Source organism: Phodopus roborovskii, unplaced genomic scaffold, assembly GCF_943737965.1.
Source record: "Phodopus roborovskii unplaced genomic scaffold, PHOROB, whole genome shotgun sequence".
Classification (NCBI taxonomy): domain Eukaryota; kingdom Metazoa; phylum Chordata; class Mammalia; order Rodentia; family Cricetidae; genus Phodopus; species Phodopus roborovskii.
The window spans coordinates 6,464,921-6,484,642 of record NW_026126549.1 but is presented as its reverse complement, the minus strand read 5'-3'; the positions used below and the strand labels follow the sequence as shown (position 1 = coordinate 6,484,642).

General features: G+C 47.3%; 1 protein-coding gene across 2 annotated transcripts in view; it reads left to right on the top strand.

Annotated features, from left to right (window-relative positions):
• Mcc (MCC regulator of WNT signaling pathway) overlaps nt 1-19,722 on the top strand; it is a 339,919-nt gene that overhangs the window by 305,786 nt on the left and 14,411 nt on the right. For both annotated transcript variants that reach the window (XM_051201036.1, XM_051201037.1), the window contains 4 exons: nt 2,437-2,540; nt 7,390-7,573; nt 14,723-14,957; nt 17,789-17,995. In XM_051201036.1, coding sequence (XP_051056993.1) covers nt 2,437-2,540; nt 7,390-7,573; nt 14,723-14,957; nt 17,789-17,995 — 730 coding nt within the window. The remainder of the gene's footprint in view (nt 1-2,436; nt 2,541-7,389; nt 7,574-14,722; nt 14,958-17,788; nt 17,996-19,722) is intronic.

Here is a 19,722-nt window from a genome sequence, read left to right as displayed (position 1 = left end):
GTAAGATCTTCAGTCTTTTGAATATTTTCCTTGGGATAAAGTTCCTGAAGCAGGAATTATAGGTTCCAGGAGACATGAGTATCCCATGTGTTTTTTGTGCTTCAGACATGCCACCAGTTGGTTTCCGTTAAAAATAAGCCAGTTTATTAAGGGCATGGGTGGCACACACCTTCTATCCTAGCGCTTGGAGACAGAGGCAAGCCTGCTCTACGTAGCAAGTTCTAGGACAGCCAAAGCTACATAGTGAGACCCTGTCTCAAGAAAAGTAAAAAAGGAAGGGGGAAAAAAGCCAGAGTAGAAGACTGCAGCTAATTCATTTATGAGTAATACTTTCTCTTTCTCACCAGTTTTGACAGTTGTTTGCTTTGAAAACTACACTCATTTATTTAGGGGATGGATTTTGTACCGTGGCACACACATGGAGGTCACAGGACAGTTTGCAGAAGTCAGTTCCACTCCTTGGGCCCCCAGATCAAAGGCTGTCAGGCTTGGTGGCAAGTGCCTTTACTCACTAAACAGTTTCCCTGGCTCAATTTATCACATTTAAGTCTATCCCTTTTTAAAGCTGTGAAGCTGTTTGTTGCTGTCTTCTGAGGTTTGTTAGTGTTTCCTCATAAGCCAGTTACCAAAGTCAGAGTGGAAGATTGTATCTTACTCTTGGCACCTTTTACCAATGTTATTTATATAAGATAATGTCAGTATAGTCTTAAACAGTTGTCACCTCAAAAACAAAATGAGCCACCATAATGAGCCCAAAACAGGATGGTGGTCATACTGGTTCCAGATTCCCAAGTGAACCATGAATGCTTCTTCAACAGCCTTGAACAGGGGCCACCCTCCACCTTTGGTCTTAGAGGGCTGCACATGAGCGCGTCCCTTGCAGGGAGCTGCCAGCACTGCCAGCTGGTGGTCTGACCCTCTTCTCTACCTCCTGGGGAAGGTTAGTGAACATGGAAACAATCAAAAACAGATGGCACCCCAGAAGAATTTCGATTAAAGTGACATTTCCCTTGTTCAGCTTGGAGGAACTCATCCGGCATTGGCTGCAGCCAGCCTCTTGTCCTGATCACCTGGATGTCAGGCCTGTGTGTTCTGCTTCCGTCTGGACATGAGTCTGTGTGCATTGCAGACTGCTGGAAAGGGGCTCTGTGAGTGTGTGTGTGTGTGTGTGTGTGTGTGTGTGTGTGTGTGTGTGTGTGTGTGGCAGTATCTCACCAGATAGTCCAAGCTGAGCTCAGACTCATGATCCTCCTGCTTTAGGAGATAGAAGTGTGACCTGTCATTGCTAGCAAAGAGGCTGATCTTGGGCCCACCTTGTCTGTTCAGTGGACGATGAACATGGAGAAGATTTTTTTCCTTTTCTTACACACTCAGGCCTCAGACTCCACATATAGCCTAACAGCATTTCATGAAGCTTTTGTAGGAGTCTGTGTTTGCACTTTTCTGTGGTGATGGAACCATTCATTCTATGTCTGTGGTAATTGGCAACCATGCAAAGACCACACATGTGAAATATGGCCACTGCAATGGTCCCCAGGAACTTTCCCTTTGATTTAACTTGAAATAGCCACATATAGCCATTGTCTACTCTGCAGTACACATACAGGTCAAAATGATTGTCTCCTTTAGGGGAGTTTTAATAACTATCAAGAGCTGTATGACAGGTATGAGGGTCAGGTATCTGTGAGTGACTTGGCTAGCCGTGCCAAGCCTTTGGTCTCCTAGGTAGTTCTGAAGGTCAAGTGTCAACTAGGGCCACAATTTCTGAAAGTTTTGCTGGGGGCACTAGGGCCTGCTTTCAAGCAGACTCAAGTCTGTCTAGACACCTCAGTTCCTCCCTGGCTATAGGCTAGAACACTTAGTTCCTCTCCACATCAGTCTCTATGTAGGGAGGCTCAATATAGGGTCCTGGCTATCTTCCAGAGATGACCTGAGAGAGAAAGGGAGGTAGGAGAATGATCATGATGGAAGTCATGGTGTTTTAAGAGCCCAACCCTGGATGCAGCTTACCATCATTTCCATAAGTTGCAGAGACCCAGCCCTGTTAGAGTCAATGGAGAGCAAAGGGCACAGAGGGAGAGTGTACATACTGGGATGCAGACACAGGAGATGCTTCTGTGGAGGCTGAGTACCACGGGCGTGTCTCTTTTGACTGGTCATCAAAAGGACAACAGTTTTCCCCTCCCTCTTTTATTGCGTCTTATGTATTTTTCTAGAACTCGGGTTTTTTTTTTTTTCTTTCTGTTTTTGTTTTTTAAGGGATCATCATAACAGTGAGCCAGAGCCACTAGTTTGTCCAGGAAGCACTTGCATGTGGCATATCTGTCACGTTGTGGGTGGGGAGGCTGAGGCAGGCACCCAGCTGCAGTGGCCCTGCTGATGAAGATAGTCATCATGTCCTGCCTGGGCTGATGCCATGCTGTGCTTCTATTGCAGTGAGCAGTGCATAGAAGCCTACGAACTCCTCCTGGCCCTGGCTGAGAGTGAGCAGAGCCTCATCCTGGGGCAGTTCCGGGCAGCTGGCGTGGGCTCCTCCCCTGGTAAGCATCCCCTGAGTTCCCTCTGTGCTACTTACTTCCCATCCTGTCTCTACTGCTGCTGGCATTGAGTCATCTCCCAGAAACATGAAATCTGCTTGTCGAGCGTGTTTTCCATTTCCACTCATGACTGAGTGGGTAAACTGTTTACATGGAATGAAGCAAGAGCTGGAGTGGAAACAGGATCACAGACAAGTTCAAACAAACAAGCACTCTTAGGAAATGGACTCTTCCGGGCTGACAGTAGGGGCAGAGGGAGTGGCAGCGCTCACAGTGATGTAAAAGGCGCCAACACACACAGTGATTAGAAAGAGCTTGTATGTAGGCTTCTTCCCCAAGTGGCTAAAACTCAGCCAGTGACAGTGCAGCGCCTGCACTGGTGTGAGGAAACCACAGCACAGTGGTGGAGAGGAAGGGAGCTTGCTGTACCCTTAGTGTTCCCTGCACACAAGCTCACCTATGCTTTGTAGAAACAGCCTTTTGGGAGAAATAATGACACATCCATAAAATCAAAAGTTAGTATTCAGGCATCTGCACTGGCCTGTCCTTGGGGTTCTGACAGGATACACCCTCAGCTGCAGCACTAAGAGCACCACCTGTGCACATTCACTATGTTCCCTTTGAAAAGGGCCCTGCCTACCTCTCATTCTCTCTCTCTCTCTCTCTCTCTCTCTCTCTCTCTCTCTCTCTCTCTCTCTCTCTCTGTCTCTCTCTCTCTCTCCTGAGGCTCCTGTCCCTGAAGGTTGATCTCCCACTTCCTCTGTTTTATGATCCCTTTCCCTAATTAGAAAAAAAAAATCCACTTGAATTATGTCGCATGACATCTCTCTCTCTTGTGCCACTTTTTTAAAATTAAACTCAAATGACCCAGTGACCCAGTGCTTTCCAAACCTTCCAAGGTGGTCAGTATGGGCAGGCTGGGTGTTCTCATGCCTGACCACCAGACTATCTGTCGGGAAGTTGCTTTGAGCTGTAAGCATGGGAAAGGAGAGGATAATGGATGGATAGCTCATTAATGGTTGTATGTGTCCAATTTTGACCTTAACTCTCCAGGACACACTACCACAGAGGCTACTCCCCAGACCCTCCTGAGTGAAGCCCCATCCATGCCACCTCTCTGTTGCCACCTTTGTAAGGACAGTTGGGGCTTTCCTCCCTTGACTTTGATGCCCTCGGGTATCACCATCAAACCTGAAGATGGGTAGAAGTGGAACATTACTTTCCGTTCTTATACCCAGGCTCTCTAACAAGAGAGCATTTATCCTTGGTATAGGAGGCCACCCTTTATTCCTCCACTCCGCCCTCTGTTCCCATCCCCACCACCTGACCCAGCCCAGAAGCAGAAACTCTGCCAACATTTCCATTAGAAACTTCATTTTTTCAGGGTCTTTTAACTGAACCATAAAAATTTACTCCTCATATGAAACAGATCCTAAAATGATCTTGGCTTGCTGCCAAGTGTTTTTATATATGTATTAAGAAAACCATCAATTAAAGGAGGAAAAAAAATCAATCATGTTCTAGTTTGTATCACAAGATGTCTTAACCTGTTCCATGAGCAAAAAGCATCTTTTTTAGGCCAGTGTCTACACAGGGAAATTACTTCATAGGCGTTGAAATGGCTTAAATAAATCAGCATTTAAACCATTTGCAATAATAGTTTAAGTGTTGATATCTCCCACATCCCAGGTAAGTCCTGTATGCATCTATACAATTGTAAATGGAGTTCTAAATTGGTCTAATAAAAACCTGGAGTCAGACATATAGGAAAATGCTGAGAGATCAGAGAGAAGGAGGAGCAAGCCAAAGCCACCTTTACCTCATTAGCTTCCCATTGGAAAAGAGAGTGAGTTCCTGTTTCTGCATGCTTATAGCCTCTCTTGTCCCAGCCATCTTACTTCCTGTCTATCTGTACAGACCTCCAGATCTCTATGGTTAGTTAACGGCAAGCTCCATCCTTTGCTTTTTCAGACAAGTGTAATTTGTACAAGCAAGCTATCTCCACCTACAATGATACCAAGCCTACTTTCGAACAGAGTACAGAGAGTGTTCAACTGGTGAGGTGTATGTAAAATCCTTAGTGGAAAGAAGAAAATGGGAAAGATGGCTGAAAATCAGTTTGAGGCATGTATTACCATACCAAAGAGCGTTATCCCTGTTCTCCACAGTGTTAAGCATTGCCTAATTTTCATACCTGCTGACTGTGGCAGTTGACCTATCACTCCGCCCATTGTGCTATATAAGCAAGAGCTAGCTTGTGACAGTGTCAATTACTGTGGTTGTCTTTGTTTATCACTGACTCCACAGGCACTCATTATGTTCATTTGAGAGGGGTTAGCCCAGTTGTTTTCAGACTGTACCTTGGGAAACCAAAGGAGTGTCTTCAGGGCTCAGCCGTGGACACAAAGGGTGAAGAAGCTGAGTGTAGTCCAACCTCTGCCACTTCACCCCAACCACATTTATGTTTTTAGTGTTCACCACCCGAAGTTTCATGAGAGAAATACAGATCTGGGTTGTATGGATGGCAAGCCAGTGGTTTGTTGGCTGACACGGCTTTTTTATTGTTTTGAAGCCTTTATTCTTTAGTGTCTTTGTCACTATTCTATCTCTATGAAGAGGCACCATGACCAAGGCAACTCTTACGAGAGATAGCATTGAACTTGGGGCTTGCTTACAGTTTTAGAGGGTTAGTCTATTGTCGTCATAGAGGGGAACCTGGTGGCAGACATGGCCCTGGATCACTAGCTGAAAGATACATCCTGATCCAAAAGAAACAGGGATACAGGGGGAGGGAAGGAGAGAAAGACACTTGGCCTGGCTTGGCTATTGAAACCTTAAAGCTCCCTCAGCCCAGTAGCACACCTCCTCCAACAAGGCCAAACCTGCCAACCCTTTTAATCCTCTCCAATAATACCACCTCTGCTGACAAAGCATTTAAATACATGCACCTATGGGTGCTATTCTTATTCAAACCACCACAAGTAGTTTTCACAGCAAAGTTGAGAGGAGCAAACACAGATTTCCCATGCACATGCACAACCTTCTCCATTATAAATAACAGGTGTACCAGACAACATTGTCGTCCAAAGTTCCTGGTCTCTGTTAGAGTTTACTCCCTGTTAGAAACTCCTTGGGTGTGGCAAGTGGACAACAACATGGACCCACTACTGTAGAATCATATGTAGTAATTTTGTGCTTGGTAGTTGTCATCTTATGAAGAGCCTCTCAGCTTGGCCTTTTCTTTCCTCTTTCTCACTCTGCTCTCCCAATGTTTCTTTTTCCTATCTATCTATCTGTCTGTCTATCTATCTATCTATCTATCTATCTATCTATCTATCTATCTATCTTTTTTCTTTTAAGTTGTAAGAGTGCTTTTTACAAAGCAGGCCAGTGGTCTGCTTTTGAACAGTTTTGATTGTTTGTGTATAGTACATGTCCATGTTCCTATGAGTTGGTATATGCACTTACATGGGTGGGTATGCTTGCTCTTGTGTGCATGCATGTGGAAACCAGAGGTCAAGGTCAGAGTTAGGTGTCATCTTCTATCATGTTCTCTTAATCAATCAATCAATCAATCAATCAATCAATCAATCAATCAATCAATGTTTGAGACAGGATGTCAATATATAGCCCTGGCTAACAGAACTCTCTATGTAAACTAGGCTGGCCTTGAACTCACAAAGAGATCTGCCTGCCTCTGTCTCTGCCTCCCTAGTTGTGTAATTAAGGTCACACACCACTGCCTTACATTTTTGGTGGGGTCAGGTTGTTTCACTGAACCGGGAGAGCCTCTATTGATGTTTAATAAGAATCAGGAGAAACAAATAGGCCGAATAGATGTTTATTCAAGGAGAAATAACTCACAACATAGACAGGTGAACACCAGCAGGTTCCTGGTCCCAAGGATGCCTCTGGAAGTGCTCCTGTCTCCATGCTGCAAGCAAGAGCGCTCTCTGAACCCCCTCCTCAGCCTTAGTTCCCTCAGGTCACATCCGGCCCTGTCTCCATCCACCATGGGCGTGGTCTATGCCACAGGTGCGGACAGGGTGAATATTTCACTACAATCCTCAGTTTGGTCAGGTTGGCTCTGCCTCTCTCCTCCCCAAGTCCTCTCTAATGCTAGAATTATACCCAGCTTTTACATGGTTACTGGTTATTTAAAGCCATGTCCCTGTGCTGGTGTGGCAGGTACTTTAGTGACAATGACAATCCTCTAAACCTCACTGAGATTTTTAATGTCTCAATACTTCTACCTTTCCCTCACAGTTTTAAAAACCACACCAAGAGTGTGACCATCTTGAGCAGGGGCTAACTTTATTGTCTGGCTTTTGCTTTCTATACTCCTGTGTCCCGGCCTAGCCCTGTCACCTAGCTTCTGCAGCCATCTGAGCTGGTCACCTTGACCAGACTGAGAGGAATGGTATTGATACAGAGAATGCTCCAGTTTCAGCTCAGACAACTTATGTCCCTGCATGTACCTCTGATAGTGCTGTTGATGTGTGGCAATGTGACATTTTGCCCCAGTTTCTCCCAGCCTTCATTCATAAAGTTCCCATGTATAGGAGGCATGTGCCTGAGTGGGAAGGGATACCAGCAACCTGGAAATGTGGAAAGATAACATGCTAGCATTCTACACCGATGGTGGAGATCAATCATACTGTCCATGAGGACTATGGTGCCGGCACAGAGGAATAACCCTTTCTCCGTTATCTGACTAGCCCAGAGGGCAGGGCATCCTCAGTCCTCCTACTCATCAAGCTCTCAGGGATGGGGAATCGATTACAGAAGCATAACCTGGGCTTTCCTGACTCATACCTGCCTCAAGTAACCCATCGGCTTCTCTGTGATGTAGGAGACCAGTCAGGGGATGAGAGTATCACTCAGATGCTCAAGCGGGCTCATGACTGCCGGAAGACTGCTGAGAATGCCGCCAAAGCCCTGCTCATGAAGCTGGATGGTAGCTGCGGGGGAGCCTTCGCCGTGGCCGGCTGCAGTGTGCATCCCTGGGAGAGCCTGTCCTCCAACAGCCACACCAGGTACTACTCACACGGTGCTCCGCCCTGGGACCTCTGCCCGTGGTAGGGGACTGGGCGCCTTGGATAAGGCTGAGTTGCTTCATGCTGACAGCCTATCCGAGGAGGCAGAGCTGTGAGGGCAGGCCTTGTTATGTGGAAAGGACAGTCTGGAGAGACAGGGCTGTGGAGTGTAGAGAGTGTAGAACACGCGGACACGTTGTGAATGATGGAGATGGAAAATGAAGCTACCCGCTGTCTGATGCTCCTCCCCCTGTGCCATTCTGTCCTGTGTCTTTATTATTCTCTATTTCTGGGAATTGCCTGAAGTGGCTAAGACTCACTACTACAGAGCCAGCCTACCTTGAGCTGGATCCAGATCCCACTCACCTTCAGAAGCTCTCCTATGGCAAGAGACTGTCCTCTCATCTCCTTTCATCTCTTTCATCAAGTGAGGGTGTATTTACAGCGTCACCGAGGCAGGCACTTGATCGTGAACCCGAGGTCAAAATTGCCATCTGTAAAGGGGGGAGGGGGCTCTTAGAAGCAGCAGAGAAACTCTAAGCATGTGTCTCTCTGGTGCAGCTGATCTTTCTGGATGGGGCAGGGCACCAGAATGAAGCCCCTTATAGCTTTTTTATTTTAATTATCATTTCATGTCACCAAAGCTTACTTACTGCCTGTAATGCTCTCCCTCCCCTTACATGTCAGTTCTCGGCTGGAATGCAGTTGTTGGACTTTGACAAATGGAAAGCCAAGGGTGACTTACCCTGTTTCCACAGGAGAGAATAACTTGGCTCAGAGGTGTGTGTGTGTGTGTGTGTGTGTGTGACTTGTGTAAGAGCATATGCCTGCTAAGAGGGAAATCAAGAATTTCAGCATCATGCACGGTATTCCTCCCATCCCCCAGCATTAGATCCCATGCCATTATAAGCCAGCCTGCTTGCATGCAAGTGATGGGAGCTACATACGGATCATTGGGATGCCCAATGCCAAAGCACACGTACTGATGTTTTATTGGTGCCTAAAAGAAATTTGATACTCCTCTCTCTCAACCACTTACCTCGATGTATCCATCTCCACAGACTGGACCATGTCCCAGGAGGGAATATAGTCATAATCCCACACTTAGCCAGTTGCTAACAAACATAAGGGGCTTATTTCTTCCAAGCTTAAGCAGAAATTGTCTTATGTGACAGAATATAGGTTATAATTTTTCCCTTAAAACGTATTCGTCTGTTTAAATACAGAAGCCTATGCTCTTTTCTATGATGTTTGCCGGTATTTATAATCTGTAATTTCTGTGTAAGTGGGTATTCACTGTTCAGCAAGAGTCTGCTATTGAATTAATGAATGTTCTTGCATATAATTCTGTTGTTTATATCTCAGTTAGAGACAACTCTGGAATAGAAATTCTCTAGCCTTCTGTTAGTGGAAAACTTATGTTGAATATTTGTTACAGGAGATATTTGAAGTATAGGTAAGCTTGATTGTTAGAACATTTTCTTGAGAAATGTAATTGCCAGCTTGTATTTCTATGGGTTGGGAGAAATTCAGACACAGAGTGTGTTTTCACTCACTAGAGAGAGTGGCCATTTAGGGCCAGGAACTGGCTCAGTGGGTAAAGTGCTTGCTGCATAAGCATAAGGACCCAGGTGCAGGTCAAAGTTCAGGTCTCAGCTCCCATAGAGATGCTGAGCAAGCATTATAGCCAACCTAGGATCCTAGTGCTCAGGGGATAGGGAAAGGGCAAGGAAGACACCTGAATACATGCAAACATGCTCATACCCATACATGCATGCAAAGGGCGGGGGAGGGCATTCTTGAACCAGTTTTAGTCTCAAAGGTATCGTCCATCAGGCACAGGGTTTTAACTCTAATTCTACTAAAATGTCACCTCCCCTCCCAGTCCTGTCATAGCAGTTTATACAGAAGACCACGTGGGGCATTCCTGTGACTCTCCACACATTGAACAGGCAGAGTTGGATTGTTTTATGATAAACATCGGTTCAGAACAAAGTTCCTAACCATCAGGTTATAATATGCTCAATTTTATTTATTAGCCTTGGATTCTGGCTCAAACACTGTCCTAGGAAAATGGAGCTCTCTGTGAGCCAGGGCTTTGTGTGTCCCAGTACAGCCCCTCCCTCCCACTGTGACCACCTGGGAAGACATGCACTGAGGGTATCAGTCAGTGCTACCCAAGGTGTCAGGGAAGGAATGCTCAGGTCATGTCCCTGGAGGCATGAGAGCTCCGGAGGACAAGAAGGTTAATGGCTTTAGGAAGGAGCAGCAGAGGGTTAGTCACCCAGCAAAAAGGATCTACATGATAGTGACCTCTCAGCTGATGCCCTTGGTGGGACCCCAGCATGAAAGAAAAAAGGAAAACATTTCACATTTTAAAATTACAGCTACAGAGTCATTGGAAAGCAGGGATGTCTTAATGGATGGAGTAGCCAGCAATGCTGATTGCCTTCATAGCTTTATCAACACATCAGCACAGAGGCAAATGCACTGGATTGTCAGTGAGTGGAGGTGTGTGTTAGCATGCAGCCTACCCTTTGTGTCAAGCACTGTACTGTTTTCTGCTCATTCTGTGAAAGTGTACTCACCGATTGAGGCCCACGAAAGCACAGAAAAGCCATAGCAAGTGTACCCTCCTAGAAATCGGAATGGGGGCTTTTTTGTACCTGTATGAAATAGGCACAGGGGAGTATGTGATCTGTGAAGGGTGATTCGGCTTGGCTGTCAAGCCTCCTCCTGCCTTGGGTACCCTAGGATGCTGGCTGGCTAGCCATGCTGTCTGGGTCATAATGCCCAAATTGCAATGGAGCACCAGAAGGGCCTGGCCTGCACCCTATGTACTGGTTCCAGTTGGTAAAGTTTCCTGGGGAAGAACGGATAAGACAAGTGAAACATTTCCTGATGCAAAAGTGATGTCCTGGAGCCGCTATCCAGGTAGGCCAGGTCTCTGCCACCCGCAACAGCAAGCTGCAAGGAATGAGAGTCACATGGGACTGGCTGTTGTAGTGCCTGCCATCTTTCAGAAAAAGAGAGGCCCTGCCCCCCCAGGTATCAGGGCAGAGTGTTGAAAATGCAGGGGATTGATGCTTGCCAGTGTTAGTGAGCCCCAGCACGCAGCTGAGACATGTTGATCCAGTCCTAGTCACTGTCCTCCTTCAGTTATGTGATTACAGGAGAAATGGGAAATGCTTCCTGTACTTTTTCCCCTTCTTAACACCTAACTTTAGGTACCAGTCAAATCCGTATACCCCCTTTTAAAATCAACAACTAAGTCCTAGCATTACAAAATGTACACTACTCAACCTAACAGTTTTCCATGCTGTTATTCCCACCAGGACTCTGGGTGATGCTTTGGGATAGATTTCCGTAATAGCCCTGGGGCTTTATCAATTAAAATTTGAGGTTGCAAAGGACAGAAATATGTAAAACAGCTTAAGAGGGGTCCTGATTGAAAGGCTATATGCTTGAGATAAATGCCAGCTTAAGGCAGAGGGCTGTCGTATTTCTGAGTGGCAGGTCCTGCAGATGAGCAGTCACATGTATCAGGCTCAGTGTCCTGCCTCCGTGGCTCTGTGCTGACCTAGATGACAGAAAATCAGCCAACAGCCTGCATTTATATCAAGGCTATCTGATTTGTTTGTGACATAAGAAAAACCTACTTGGGTGGGGCCATCTGGTTGTTTTAGTGACCAGGATGGATCATCTGGAAATCAAAGGTGGCACGCAGTGCACAGGAACAGAAGAAATGGCATTTGACATCTAGAGCTAGTTTGAACAGCTGTATCAGACAACAGACAGGATAGGCAGAGGGTAGGCAGAGGGCAGGGGTTTGTTTTTGTTTTTGAGCCTGGCAATCATGCACCTCTCCTGGACTGTGGCTGGCAGCTTGAGCAGTGAGTTTGCAGAAGAACATTCTGGCAATTATTAGCTGTTGCAGACTAAGCTATCTTGATAGGAGCTCCTTCAGAGCAGAGGGTTGCCCAAAGAAACCCATGGCTCTTGTCTAGTACCTCAGGAATCCAGGGCAAAATATAGACATGTATAGCTGAGTGTGCCTGGGCTCTTCATCTGCAATACCCCCTCCACCCCCCACCCCCCATTCCCATCCTGCTCTCAGAGTACCTCCAGGCTCTGGATAGACTGGATCAGGCTGCCTGTAGAAAGTGATTTATTCCCCTTGACAGCTGAGCTCATCCTGCATTCCAAGCTGGGAGAGGTAATGGATAACTTAGCCCTCACCCAGCAGCCAACAGGAGCCCCCAGGAGGCCAGAGGAAGGGCCAGTGGCTTCTCCTCCTTTTACCATCATCATAATCCAATTGGGCTGTGGAACATTAAGGACATGAAGCAGAATTGTAATTACCTTCGCCTGATCTGCTCCCTGCTGGTACCCTAGAAGGGAGAGAAGGGAGCTAGGGTGGCTGGGCATGGGCTGCCTTGGAATTCAGCTTTCTCTGTGGTAGAACAGGGAAAACTCTTAGCTCCCAGCCGGGTAAGCTCTGTGGACTGGGATTTTCTGCACTTTGTTTTCTTTGTATATAGCAAAGACAATAGAAACTAAACCGTCCTTTTTGGCCAGTGACCAACTCCAGGCCCCAGCAGATGAAGAAACCCGATACTCCCTGCTCACTACCGTCCTTCCAGATGGGTTTGGGTATTCTCTGAGGCCATGGAGAACCAATTTCTTATCTTCTCCTCCATTGCAGCTTTTCTGCATAGTGGCGGGGGCGTCTGACCTCTAGGGGAGGCCACTGAGGCCGGTAGTGGGTATCTTTTACTCAGCTGCCAGGAAAGTGTCCCTTGTCCTCATTCCTCACCCAGAACGCACATGGGATGGGCACCACCAGCTGGTCCTTCCCCACCAGTGTTCCTATTGACTGCAGCCAGATAAGTTGGGCAATTCCCTCTGGGCTGGGCCATGCTAAAAGAAGGCTGTGCAGGTGTGACTGGCTTCTGAGGCCTGCCAGCAATGATGAGCATCCATCTGAGCAGCTTAGCACACTGCAGCCCCGCCCCTACAAAACTGTGAGGGCAGCCAGTTAGTGATCTGCTGAGTTTCCATTTGTTGCTGCCTGGTGGCAGACACAGCATGTAGGGACAGATTGTTGTCAACCCCTACCCACTCCCAGAAGTCTTGACACTGTGGGTGTAGGGGAAAGGGGTGGCACCCTAACAGAAGCCCAGGTGAGGCTGAAACCACAGGGGCAGGTTAGGCCCACAGACTAGAAATTCTTCCACACCACGTCTTTAGTTTGGACAGAAAAGCTAGAGAGCCTTCGCTTTTTGAACTCTTTGAATTTCGTAATTTCTATTTGAAATAAAAGTTAACAAGGTTGCTTTTGTTACCAGTGTCATAGTTCCAAAACTAGCAATCCGGAGATAATACGTCCAAGTGCCATGTGGGTGGCTGGCACGCGGATGTTGGTGATTCTCTGTATTAGGTTTGGTAAATAACTTTTGATGAAAGGAGTGCTTGTACCCTGAGTTAAGGTGGTGTCGTGGAGAGAGCTTTCATTGCTGAGACTGAGGCCTCCTCCCAGCTGTCTGGCAGTCCCTCTTGCCTCCTTGTGTGAATCTCCGTACCCCACCCTGTGCAGTGCCTAGTGAACAAGGCCGCCACCTGAGCTGGCGGGAATTTTGTTGCTCCTTCACCTGGGGAACACTACTAGCCTTCTATCCCTCTTCCACTGCTGAGTGCCAGGAGGTGGGCCCTACCTGAAGGGGTCAGATGTGTGGCACACCTGCCACTGAACGGTTTGCAGACCTGTGTGAGTGGCTCTGATTCGGCAGGACTTGTCCTAGCATACCCCATGCAGCAGATCTGCCCTGATTCCTTAAGCAGCATACCTGGTTGTTAGGGGTTGGGGGTAGCAGCTCTGAGGCTTCCGGCTGGGAGGTGGTGTTACTTCCTTCTTATTCTAAAGCAGAACACATGGTGACCCCTTGTTTTTCTCTTTCCCCCACTCTTTCTGCTCACACACACTCCAAGCTTCCGCCATCTCCCCCAGTGGCGGGAGTGGCCCCCTCCTTGCTGCTTTTTCCCTTGCCTCCTTATACCTTTCCTCAGCATAGAGACCATCCAGAGAGTTCTGAACATGTAAGTCTGGCCAGTGGCTGCTCTCACAAGCACCTAAAGTATCGTTCATTCTTATCCCAGAGAAGGTGCTATCTTTATAAGCCCTTAGTGTTGTGACACCCGGTGGCCTCCTGCAGACCTGCTTGCTGGCTGGCTCTCCTGTTGGCTGTCAGCTGGTTGACTCTGCACTGGCCATATCTCTTTCTTGCTGGCCAAGCTTGCTGTTTGGGAGTTTTGTGGTTTCTTTATGCTTAGCCCTGATCAGCCTCCCTCCAAATATCCACGGGGTCCTCGTTCTTGCCTCCCTTAGGTCTAGTGGGTTATAACATTATCATACAGGCCTTCCTCTTTGCTATTTCACATAATAAACCTGTCCCCATATTTCCTGGGTCTCTTTAATTTTACTTTTTGTCACAATGCATATCTTGTGGACATTTGGAGGGAGACATCCACTTTCAACAAGCTATAATGTTATACACACTGGCTTTTCATTGTACACTAAGCATTGGGAGTTGTCAGTATACCATATTCCTTCCAGTATCATTCCTTCCGATTTCCACCCCTGCAGGAACTCTGCCCCTCTCTAGAGTTCCTCTGTGCTAGGAGTACATGTGCACACCCAAAGTTAGAGGACATGACATGGGTTCTATAGTTCCCTTTTTAATCCTCATCCCCAATGTCACTTGTTTTTATAATATATGTATATATATGTTTATCTCTTTCCTCATTGTATCTCTACCATTGTCAATTATCATAATGTTCACATTGTTTGCTCTTTCTGATGTATTCCATCATATGCTAAACTTAACCTTATATCACATTATTATAGGAAGCAGCTTTGTATACAAGCCTTTACTTCTGAGGAATTAGTATCTCAGAATTCATTTTTATAGTCTACATCATGATCTAAAATGTATTTTTGGTTCCCATCCGTCCATCCATCCATCCATCCATCCATCTTGTGTGTGTGTGTGTTTATTTTTTTTCTGGACTGCCCCCTAAATAATGTTGGGGAGAGGAGACAAGGTCTGGTGGTGATGACTTGGAAATGTGGTGTTTCTCTTTGTCCCTCAGCACCACCAGCTCGACAGCCAGCAGCTGTGACACGGAGTTCACTAAAGAAGATGAGCAAAGGCTGAAGGATTACATCCAGCAGCTGAAGAACGACAGAGCTGCTGTCAAGCTGACCATGCTGGAGCTGGAGAGCATCCACATCGATCCACTCAGCTATGACGTCAAGCCAAGGGGCGACAGCCAGAGGCTGGACCTGGAGAATGCTGTGCTGATGCAGGAGCTGATGGCCATGAAGGTGTGCTTCATTTGTTGGGCCCACTTAGGGGGATACCTCACAGGGTCCTGAGAGCAGGGCAACAGAGTTCAGTTAGTAATTAGCTCTGTCTGGATGATAACCAGCCTCTGTGGAGAAGGGTGGCTTTCATTTGTGTAGAAGTCCTATGGGCTGGACTTTATTGGAAAGGCAGTTGAATCCCAGAGGATGCTATAGAGTACCCCAACTCAATACCTGCCTGTCAAGTGTTAAGCTAGACCTGCAGCCTCTGTCTGACCATGATGATCCCTTATCTCAATAGTGGGAGAAGCCCTTGTTGGGTCATCCATGCTGGTGGGAGCTGAAACAGGAGGAGATCAATGCAAAGCCAGCTTAGCAATCGGCAAAAAAGTCCTGGTTTCCTGTCACTCTGGGGCATTAAGGAGCTCTGTCTGTTTAGAACTGGTGCCCTCCAATGAAAGTTGACAGAACAGTTCTGGCCAGGGTCCTGCCAAAATCTTGGGCTCTTCACCCACAGGCTGAGCTACCTACCAGCATTTCTAGAGAAAGGGAAGCCATTGCCCTTCATTGGCAATTAATTATGTAGCCGTCCCTGCATCGCAACCAAGCCCCAGCAAGGGGAGGTTGATTGGAGCAGCTGGTGCAGGTCCTCAGCTCTGGACTGGGCTGCCAGGCCCAGGGCAGCGGGAAGAGATGTGGGAATCCAGGCATCCCTCCTGGGTACTAAGCCTTGTCCCCTCACTTGGCTCTTCTCCATCCAGCCTCTCAGCTCACAGGGCTCACATTCCTCTGCCTGAGTTCTCGGGACTGCCCATGAAGTTGGCCCTGAATACATACTCATAGTGACTTTGTCCTAGCCAGGAGCTTCTTTTGCAGACTCTTGTACCATGTGACATGAGCCATTTAGATTGTTTTCTGTTTTGTACTCCAAACGTCATGTTTTCTTTTACCCAAAGACTTAACATTTCCTTTTTATAGTTCAGCCAATGTGTGGAGTGACAGATTACTGTTAATTTGTCCAAGGAAAGGTAGGTGTGTGTGTGTGTGTGTGTGTGTGTGTGTGTGTGTGTGTGTGTGTGTGTGTGTGTATGCTCTAATATTGCCTTTGCCATGTGAATTACACTGCACTCACCTTGGAGATTTTTTTGAAGTGCTTCTGGAATGCTGACAATCAACCCCATCTTGTTTTCTGTAATGTCTTCACCAGTCTGTGACTATGCTGGAATTCACCATTTTGTTCCAGCATACAAATGCTCTCGAGTAAACACACCCCTCTCAGGATGACCTTGTTTCCTTATATTATCCACTCTTCTCTCTGAACATCCTGTCTTTTTTGGTAGATCCTTTTCCTTTACCCCGTCAGTTGTTGGAGATACTTGCTTTCTGGCTTTTCATATTCTTTTCTTTCTGCTCCCAGAAATGCTAAGTCACTTCCATTGTACAAGCTAATGAAGCCACTGGTGGCGGCAGCTGTGACACACATCTTTAATTCCAGCACTCAGGAGGGAAAGGCAGGTGGATCTCTGTGAGTTCAAGGCCAGACTGGTCTTCAGAGTGAGTTCCAGGACAGCCAGGACTGATACATAGAGACAACTTGTCTTAAACAAACACTAAAACAATATATGCTAACCATGCATCCCTCAGAGTGGCTTTTCTGTCTCCATATGTCTCCATGTTCTCAGTGGGGTCTCTCAGCCCAGGGCTCGGGCTATCCTAGTCCTTTGTAGCCAGTGGATTGCAGAGGTCAGGTATTCACTTTTCATGTTTTTGGCATGGGGATTCTTGTGCCATCCACATATGAGCTTGCATTTTGATTTTTCAAAAAAGCGTATTTCTCTTCTCAGCCATACCCTGAAGACATGACAAGTTACATATATCCCTAGTCTTTTATTCAGGGAGTACTTCAAGAGTCTTTGCTTACCTAGGTGAAAACACCTTCCATTCTGGCTGTGTCTGATCATCATAGCAAAGTCGGTTTGACTGAGCACAGTAACTAGTGTGTCTACCCACAAGGAGGACAAGCCTTGGCACCCTCCAACTCTCCCTTACTTTCCCTTTCTTTCAGAAGACTAAATGATTTACTTTCTGTGAACTCTTCAAACAGTGCTATGCTGGGGGGGTGGGACTTGATGGCTGCCACTGTTTTCTGTTCTATTTTGGGTTCTTGTCTTACTTCACAGAAAAGCACCAGTTAACACTTTTAGGAGAATTTTAGAAGTCATCTGTCTCTGGTTGGCTCAGCAAGCACATGGCCCTTGAGTTCAATTCCCAGCACAGAGAAAACAAAAGGACTTAGCTGATGGGTCCTTTCCAGTGGAGGACCACTCACTCCTGCTAATTTCCTTTGGCCTCTCCGGAGCAGAGGCCATTATAATTAGCATCCCTCCACCTTCCTGGCTCAGCAGCAGAGTGACAAGAATGACATGGAATATAAAGTGCCATGGGAGTGAAATAGGGATTGGAAGGAGACCAGTGAGACCTCCTTTCAGAGCTGTTTCCTTTACGACCCTAGGTGAATGCACCTCAGCCTTTTCATGCCCGAGAACTGGTTCTCACCAAGGCATGTGTGCCCATTTGGAGACCTAAAGCATCTAGAAGTCTGCCTCTCTGATTTCCACCCATGTAGCAATTCTAGTCCGCAGGATGACAAAGCACTTGGTTTATCTACCTATCAGCCTTTCATACAGACGACCTGTGCTGACAGTCAGTTTGTCCCCAGCACTGGAGTCATATCTGGACTGTGTCCCCGTGGCTTCTAGCCAGGCCTTCCTCTGCACCCACTCGCCATGGCAGCCCTTCGCACACACAGTGGAAGCTTCTCATTGGCTTTGTGTGCCTGCCTTCTTCTACAGGAGGAGATGGCTGAGCTCAAGGCACAGCTCTACCTGTTGGAGAAAGAGAAAAAGGCCCTGGAGCTGAAGCTGAGCACCAGGGAAGCCCAGGAGCAGGCCTACCTGGTGCACATTGAGCATCTCAAGTCCGAGGTGGAGGAGCAGAAGGAGCAGAGGATGCGGTCACTGAGCTCCACCAGCAGCAGTGGCAAGGAGAAGCCTGCAAAGGTAAAGCCGGGATGGTGTCATGGTCTTCAGGGGTTACCTTCTGCCTTGACCTTGGGCGGTCTCTCCTGCTGTTGTCTGTTTCCTTGTTTACACAGGCGCCAGAGGTCCTAAGATATTTGTAAAGAAGCTAAGTCCTCATGGAAAGGCAGCATCTTACATTATATCAAAGTTGGACTTCACATATCACCGTCTTATCAGAGCAGTGGCCTGTGCAGGGGTCTCACCCAGCTGTTAGCTGTTCCCCACAACAGCCGTCACTGAGCTGAGATGCTGGCACCTCAGTATTGTCTTCTGTGCTTATCTCCCTTAAAACTCTGAGCAAGGAATGCTGGTCTGCATTTATGTGAGGAAAATAAGGTTCCACAGAAGTGAGAGGTCTTGCTACTAAAAACAGCAGCATGGGGCTTAAACCACTCTTGGCTAACAGGCCACTTCCTGCCTTCTTCACCACCCCGGCTCTCGGTGCCTTAGTAAGCAGGAAGGGTAGGTGGACGGAAAGCCTTGGATTACAAAGTATATATGAACAGAGGCCAGGCTCCTAGTAATAACATTCACAAACTCATATTTGCATTCATCCCCCTCCCATGCCCCAGGGGCCTTTGCTAGAATCCAAGCTCATTCTGTCATTTGCATTTCCCTTCCACATCTGCATTGGAAAGACAGAACAAAATGCTTCAGACTCTAATGAATCCTGTCCCTCCCTCACTCGGGGAACTGCACGTCCAGCACATCATATTTAATATTCCTGACACCGAATGTTTCCTGACACTGTTGTGCACATTGTTTCTCACAGTGCAGTCGTAGGTACTGCGGGACATCTCCCACAAAGCTGTGTACTGGGGGGGGGGGCATGAGGGGGAGGGGAGGAAGGAAAAGCACCGGTACCGTGTGATGTGAATCGTTAGTTCCTTAATAGCTAAGAGTTCTGGAGCACACTGCACAGACAGCTGGCAGTGTCGGCTTCTCCACCTCAGTCTGCAGATGAGCTCATGACGCTCGCAGTATGGCCCTCTGCTAAGCGGGAAGTCCTGAGGCCCTGATGCGTGCTACCCATTCATTCTCTTGCAGGCTGTGACTAGATAGCCACAGCATGCCAGGACCAAGGTGAACTGCCGTCGTCTAGGAATGTCTGCTGGGGCTGATGGACAAACATGGTCACAGTACAGTTATAGGTGTCCCAAATGCAAGTTTCAATTGCCAGTGCCCTGTGAGGCCAGGCTCAGGACCTACAGATCAGGAGCATGAGAAAAGATCCCCTGAAGAAATGGCCCAGTAAGGAGTGGGAGCCAGTTTTTGAAGTGGATCGAGTAGAAGTCCGCAAGGCCAGGCTTGGAGGCCGAGAGGAAAGAGAATCAATGTGTTGCCTAGAAGGCTCAGCCTGCAGTGTTATCCAAGGACAGTGGGGAATGAGGGAAGGACTTGGGTGGGGTTGGGGTGGGGTTGTCATGGTTCAGCATCTGGAAGCAGCTATGCCAAGTTGCACCCTGGTATGGGCCATGTGCCCATGAGTTTAAGGAGATGGTATTTTCGTTTCCATTCACTTTCAAAAGCTTTGCATGACCTTTTAAGCTTGTTGGTCAGTTTGGGACAGTGCCTTCAACAGAGCGCCAGTGTCTGTCTATGTGTGTTCTTAGGGTGTGGTAAAGGCCCGTGAATGAACGTTTCCTCCCAGTTCCTGGTGTTTATTTTGAGAGGCACTGTGCTCCAAGGAAGGGCTTCAAAACACA